Source organism: Lissotriton vulgaris, unplaced genomic scaffold, assembly GCF_964263255.1.
Source record: "Lissotriton vulgaris unplaced genomic scaffold, aLisVul1.2 SCAFFOLD_4253, whole genome shotgun sequence".
Classification (NCBI taxonomy): Eukaryota; Metazoa; Chordata; class Amphibia; order Caudata; family Salamandridae; genus Lissotriton; species Lissotriton vulgaris.
Window position 1 is genome coordinate 154,979 of NW_028249562.1, and position 7,107 is coordinate 162,085.

A 7,107-nucleotide genomic window follows, 5' to 3' on the forward strand; every position below is an offset into this window, starting at 1 on the left:
GTTTGGGGGTATAATGGAGTATTAGTACGAGAGACGAGAGACTGAAGGTAGTACTACTAAAGTCCTAGGACTCTTGGATTCACTTCACTTAGTCTGTGAGAGGCACTTAGTGTTGAAAACATTTGGGCATTTACACTTAAAGGAAGAAAATGGAACTAAACTTTCAGGAAAACAGTCAACGTTAAACCCCCACCCACCAGGCAAGCAGTAAAAAACAGGTATGCTCAGATAAAGTTTGAAAAAGTATATTTATATCCCTAACAAAATAATCTCCCGCAAGACCCTCCCTAACCCCAACGATTGTCCTTCAAAAGTCCCCAAAAACCCAACTCCCAATTCCCACCCCCCAAAAGTCTCTAAAAAAGGGGCAAGGGACACTATGGGTGGATGCTGTTAACTTTTTGGGCCAGGGCATCATGCTCCTCGCGGAGCAAGGCGAGCTCCTGCTGAAGGCGGGACACCATCAGGGTAGTGCGGCGCAGGCGTGCCTTCACTGCCTTGCAGGTGCAATGCATGTGAGAGGCAGCTGTTGGCCTTGCTGCTCGGCGGTGGCGTTTGCCTTTGGCAGCCCGGCTCAGTCTGGGTGGACCACTGTGCTGGGTGGCAGCCCGTGGGGCCACGGAGGCCGATGCAGACGACGTTGTTGTTGTTGTCGACTGCACACTTTCCTCGTCCTCCAGGGCCACCAGCCGCCGATATTCCGCAACAGTGGCCTCGATCCTCCGTTGCCGGGCCGCTCTAGCCAGCTCCTTCCTCCTTGTTCGTTTGGAAGGAGAACCTATATGAAGAAAGAAAGACATAGTCTGTAACCAATGCTCTTTAAGATTAACTCAATCATTCAGCAGAAATTTGTGTTGCACTACAACTAGCAACTTGCAAGCGCATTACATAACTATTGAGGCCAGTATCTATCTAACCTCACACTTCTTCATCCTTGCTCTAACATTAGTGGGAGTTTAAGGAACAAATTCTACGAGCACTGTGGACTTCCATTGGAGTCGACTATGAAAGTACACCAGTCTTATTCTTCTTCTTATCTCTTGTTTTGGAAAATTGGTACGTTATTTTCTGCAAGCCGGCATAATGCCAGCGCAGTAAACTTGCACCCGAGAAAAAGAGACGCACGCCATGAGGAGTGACCTAGACTTGCGTTGCCGTTGCGTTACTGTACCCGTCCAGTACATGCAGGTGGTGAAGCTCTTACTTTTCTATTACGGGTGGCACTGAGAATACTCTGTTACAACTCAAGGGCTACTGCTTAATTAATGTAACTTTCACCCTACAGTGGAAATGAGTACTAGAAATGGAAAATTGAAGAAGATAAATAATCTGATTATCTATCACTTCACATGGGATGTTTTTGCTTATATATGGGATGACTTTAGGTGCTTTGCTTTTTATTGAGTGACCAGTGATACATCCACACATGAATGACTGAGTACTACTAAACTTATTAAGAGAGGTAGGGAGTGGCCACCATAATAACCGGATCTATGCAGTGCTTGCAATACAAACTACTGCTACCATTTATGGTAGTATTTGGACAAAATTAAAAGTTCTTTTCCTTGCCTTTCCTACACTGGAACGGACGTGCGGGTGCAGCAGTGTTACATGCTCTTCAAAGTTACACTTAGTTCATCCACTGACCGTCTACTCTCTCTAGATCATGGGTACTCACAAACTTTCTCTCAGGGGCTACATTTACAGTGTAGTTTGGGGCCGAGGGCGGCACTGGTGGGGGCGGAGTCAGAGGGGGCGGGGCTAAAGCAAAACGATAACTTGTGACCATGAGGTTGCACACAGGTCCCTGCAGCAGATGCCCTCATCCACTGAGCCACCAGACCCAGCATTTACATACATCTCTCTCCCTCCTGCTCTCCCTCCTGCCCTCCCTCCATCTCTCTCTCCCTCCTGCCCTCCCTCTCCCTCCCCCTCTGTCATCTCACTGTGTGAGTGTCTATCTGTGTCAGCCTTCAGCCCGGGTTGAGACCGCTTCCTCAACGCGCACACACAGACAACAACACCAAAGTACTTAACAGGTATTTAAAAGACCATTAACATATTATTGAGGCTTTGTTTGTTGTAGCGCCCCTGCTTCTCCACCCTGACAATCACTGCTTGCCCGGCCCCACAGAGCAGAGGCTTTGTTCTATTTCACCTCTTTGTGGCCTTGCATCTCCACTCTGCTCTGTGGGGGCCGGGGGAGCAGTGATTGTCAGAGTGGAGATGCAGGGGCGCTAACAGGTGAAATACAAAAAAGCCTCTGCTCTGTGGGGGCCGGGGGAGCAGTGATTGTCTGCAAGGTCTGCGCACCGCCAAGGAAGGCTTCCCGGGCCACCACCGGCCCGCGGGCCGTACTAGGAGTACCCCTGCTCTAGATACACATATGCTATCTAAGAGTCAGATAGTAGCATGATCCGGGTATATGGACACATACAGTTTCTGTGTCACCCACCCAGGCTGTTGTCCTTCCACCCATCATTGCTTCATCATTCACCCAGCCATGCATCTCATATTCTTGCCTTCCCAGCTAGTCTTCAATCTCAATAAGTAAGGAATATATAAGAGCTTACCTCTGGCCGCCACCACCACCGTCTCAACTCTCACAGCCGCCGCCGCCGCCTCCTCCCCTGAAGAATCGCCCTCCGCCTCCGTGTCGAGCACCACCACCTCCACACTGGCCCCGCCACCAGATGTTCCACCTACAAAGTACATTTAAGAATGTTAGAATAAAGCACTCACTAGTCACTAGTCTTTGGTCTAGGAATGAAGACATGTGAAAACAATGTAATTTGTGACTGTCTACGTGAAAGTTAAAAAAAATGTCCCTTTTTCCAGGGAAGGTTGTCTTGCTGCACTTTTTGGCACAACTGATGAAGGCTGTTTTTTTAACACGCACCATTTTTCTCCACACAGACAGAAGATGGACTTCTAACAACAAGATCAAGTTGAAACCAGGTGAGAGCTCGGCTCGACCACAAGAAATGTCTTCAATTAATCGTCAGCACTAACCACTTTTCCATTATCAGTTAAACGTTTAGTTTTATTATGACTTCATTTTAATAAATGTGTTTACTTTTAATAAAGCTTTTAAACTTAAATACAATCTGTGTTTTTTGGTCCAGACTAGAGTGACTGAGCGAAAGGTTTTGCAATTTTTGCAAGCATGAGTCCAGATAGAACACTTCAAAAGACATTATGGACAATCCCAGAGGACTGCACTAAGTTGATAGAGCTATTGCTGACTAGAATCATGGGAGTTTCGCCAACCGTGCAATCTTAGTTAGCTACACAGACAGACTAATAAGAATAATCTAGTAATACCACAGGGAGTCATAGTAGAGGCAGGATAAGAATTTAGATACAGTCTACAAGAAGAGCAAAGACAATTTTGAAAAAAGTCAAATGAGGAACGCTAGGAAAAATAGGTACTAGTCTAAAATGAAAACTTACTGGGGCCAGCAGAGGAGCCCTCGCCTGCCCGATCCTGGCCCTGTTGAACAGCATCCGCCGCCTGCTGCTCCTGTGTCCTCCTCTCGCCCCTGGGGGGAGCTGACGTACAACATGAAAGAAAGAACAGAAAACATGGATGATTGTTGCTTGTCAATGTCAACCAAATCAAACATTTCAAAAGAACAATAACAAAATATTTCTGCGAAATTATATTGATTATGGTTACTTTTCATTTATTTGCGGACCTGTGACTTCGAAAGTCACGTAACTCACTAAACAAAGTACTGAAACGTTCACCTAGGACTGGCAGGCAGCAGTCCGCAGGCAAGACGCAAAGTGACAGACAAACTCCATTGTGATTTCAGTCAGATCAGTGACAACACTAACAGTTGCCTGCTACATTACCAGTCATTTAAATAGTCAAACTATCAATCCACCGCCACTATTTTTCTTATTGTCAGGGGTACAAAGGAAGGGGCAGATTTAAGCCCTTGCGGCTCTTTTGCGCCGTTCTTGCGTGACTTTTGTGACGCAGCAGCTAAACAAAAAAGGGCGCCATGGTGCGGCGTATAATATTATAACAACGTGACGCATTTGGGAGACGCATCCCGTTATAAAGCCCTGCGCCATCAGGGGGCGTTCCCGGCGCAAGGGAGGGCATTCCTGCGCTGGAACACATCCTAATAGTGGCTGAGGGAAATCTACAAAATATCAATCAGTCACCTTTAGGACAATGATGCGTCACACAAACCCTGCACCTGCTTGAAGCAGACGTACGGCTTGACCCAGCATTGGGGAGATAGGGTACCCCAGAGCATTGATGGAGCTGCGCCATCGTTGCGACGCAACTCCAGCAGTAAAGCTTCTGTGACGTTTTGGGCCCATGGTGCGCCGCATTGCAAATACGGCGCACCATGTTTGGTGGTGGTAGCGGGCCGCACAATTAATGGCGCATCCCTGCTACTTTGCAGGGATGCGACGGTAATTGCAATTCTGCCCCTTAGGGGCATACTTACTTACGCGTTCTGGCGCATCTCCAGAGATGCGCCAGATCAAATGCGTCACGCAAAACTACCCTTGCGACACGGCAGATGTGCCTCATTTACAATGCGGCGCGCCCTGGCGCAAGGGTAGGCACTTGCGTGAGGCATCTCGTCACGTAAGAGCGGCGCATCGCTGGAGTCACGTCGCCAACGCAATGCAACTCCAGTAATGCTCAGGGCCACCCAATACTTAACATGCTGTGTCAGTCCTTTCGCCTGCTTCGAGCAGACATAAGGAATTGAATTGACGTAGCAGCGTCGCAGAAGTGCCTGCGTTAAATCTTGTACATTTCACGCAGGCAATTTTGCGAGGCGCACAGCCGCTGGACCGCCCACCCTGCGTACTAGGAACGCACCCATTGTGGTGCAGGCCCATGGCTTTATAACGTGACGCATCTCCCTAGATGCGTCATGCTGTAAATGACTCGCAGGGATGCGGCACGTTTACGCCGCTGTTGCGTCACGCAAGGCAACGTAAACGTGGCGCAAGGGGCTTGTAAATGTAATCTGCCCCCTAGTGTCTAGCATTACGCAGTTCTGTAAAGTACACTCATACATAATAGTTACTCAGGCCAATGAGACCACGAAATAGAAAACAAATAAGCATAGTAGCAACGCCACTGAGAAGGAGAGCAGTGCACCTGAAATGCACAGAAGATTTTGAAATATAATTTAACTACAATGTAATCGTCATCAGCGGCATTATTGGCTTGCTCCATGTAAAAAACAAATATTTGCAATACAACAACACAGAGCAGGAGAAAACATCATAGTAGTGAGTGATTAAATGGCTACTACTACTCACCAAGCCCGGGGATCTCCAAGCCGAGCTGGTCCAGCAGGTCGCGCTCGCGGTCCAGGAGGTCCGTCCAGCGATGGGTGACCTGGCTGTAGGTGCGCTGGACCCCGTAGAGGTGGGATATGGCCCAGCACACCTTCTCCCACCGCTTCCGGCGCTCCCGCATGTTGTAGCCGCCGGCCGCGATCCTGCCGCCTCCCGCGATGGTCCTGGGCAGGCGGCGCTGGACGAAGTAGACCAGCGCGCCCACTTCCTCCGGGCTGAATATCTCCCGTCGCGTCACCTGCTCCCCCCTCAATCTCCCGCATGCTGTCCTGCCACTGGGTCCAGCACTACTCCCCGCCGCCGCTGCGGCCCTCAAGTGCCTGGGCAGCTTCACGGCGCCTGGCTTGACCATGGTCTGGGCAGGTAAGGTAGGAAGAAGTAGAAAATTAAGAAAGAATAGGATAGGGAAGAAGAAAAGAAAAGAGTTTAAAAAAGTAGTTTAAAAGTAAAGAAAAATAGCAGAAAAGACAAAAATATACAGCTAGGAAAAGAGAGGGATAGATAAGAAGCAAAATCGTAAAAAAAAAACTGAAAACAAGCAAAGGATGGCAAAGATACCAAGAGGATTAAACACCATGCCCAGACACAGGAAATGAATGAAAAACAAGATGGCCGGCGCCCGTTCACGAGCGCAAAAGTAAGTTCGCGCGAGATTTTCCTCGCGATCTCGTGCGAACCTCTAGATTTCCCGCGCGATCTCGTGCGAACCTCTACTCGCAATGCGCTTACTGCGCGAGATTATACATAGCGGGCGGAAACGGAAATACGTCACGCAAACAAAATGGCCGCGCCCGTACTCGACCTTGGGGTAAATTCGCGTGTTGCGCTGCAAGCGGCTCGCGAATACTGCAAAAAAACTCGCGAAACAACAAGCCGCAAAAAAATAAAATGCTCATTCGCACGAATTGGCGGCTTCCGCGGTCGGTTTCGCACGACGCCGCGCCCCGCGAATAGCACGAAAAAAACCGAAAAACGATTTCAGCAAAAGCAAAAGCAATGAGCAGGTGCAAAAGGTCAACCTCATGATTTGTAACGATTCTTTGTAGTGCTTCCTGAGGGGGCCCTCCAGAATTCGGTTGCCTGCTTGCAACTATTGTGTGACCCTGCTCTGACCTTAACTGTATGCCACAAAGGTCCTGATTTACAGCTAAAGGAGCAGACAAGCAGGTGCCAGGCTGGAACTTTAAATTCTTTCAGTGACACATTAATTAGCCCCTAATTCATTATTGTCAGTTGGGGCAGGGCAGGTGTTGTTAATAAACTAACCCCAAATTAATTCATGTCAGTTCAAGCAGGGCAGGTGGGCTTGCTTTTCCCCCCCATCTTCTACAGTGATGATGAACCAGAGGGTGGCATTGATGTAACAGAGGGTGGCATGGGTCAAAGAGAGGGTGCCAGTGGTAAAACAGAGGGTGCTGGGAGGCTGTGATGATGAACCAGACGTAGAAACAACATAGTCGCGACCGTTGCGAGCCGACAAGTAAGTTCGCAATTGCGAACTAGTACCAAATCCTCGCGAACTGGCAGAAACAATTGCGAACACAAAAAAAAAAAAAATCCACAAATTCGCGGGAATTCGCGGATTTTGCGGATTGCGAGTTCGCAAATCCGCAAAATTCGCGAACGCGAGATCCGCAAAATTCGCCCATGCTTACGCTGTGGTTCCCGAGTTTACCTGTCTCAAAGGTGCAAGTTCTCTCTTTATAATAGTAGTATAGATAATGAGCTTCAGGCAAACATTCCTTATTTTAGAGTTGACCATACAAA

The 7,107-nt window shown here is 48.4% G+C and overlaps 1 protein-coding gene across 1 annotated transcript; it reads right to left on the bottom strand.

The window, feature by feature from the left end:
• Window positions 1-229: 229 nt before the first annotated feature.
• On the bottom strand, window positions 230-6,883 carry LOC147663546 (uncharacterized). Its single transcript, XM_086950372.1, has 2 exons — window positions 2,574-6,883; window positions 230-778 (listed from the first exon to the last, which is right to left on the bottom strand). The coding sequence occupies exons 1-2, from the start codon at window positions 2,713-2,715 to the stop codon at window positions 378-380; spliced, it is 543 nt and encodes a 180-aa protein (XP_086806498.1). The 5' UTR covers window positions 2,716-6,883; the 3' UTR covers window positions 230-377.
• Window positions 6,884-7,107: the final 224 nt, after the last annotated feature.

What these genes read in the sequence shown, in the direction of transcription:
- LOC147663546 (XM_086950372.1), bottom strand. Translation starts at nt 2,715, where the DNA reads ATGTACTTTGTAGGTGGAACATCTGGTGGCGGGGCCAGTGTGGAGGTG. An exon ending in GGTGGTGGTGGCGGCCAGAG is followed by an intron (nt 779 to 2,573) that starts GTAAGCTCTTAT and finishes TTCTTCATATAG; the next exon opens with GTTCTCCTTCCAAACGAACA.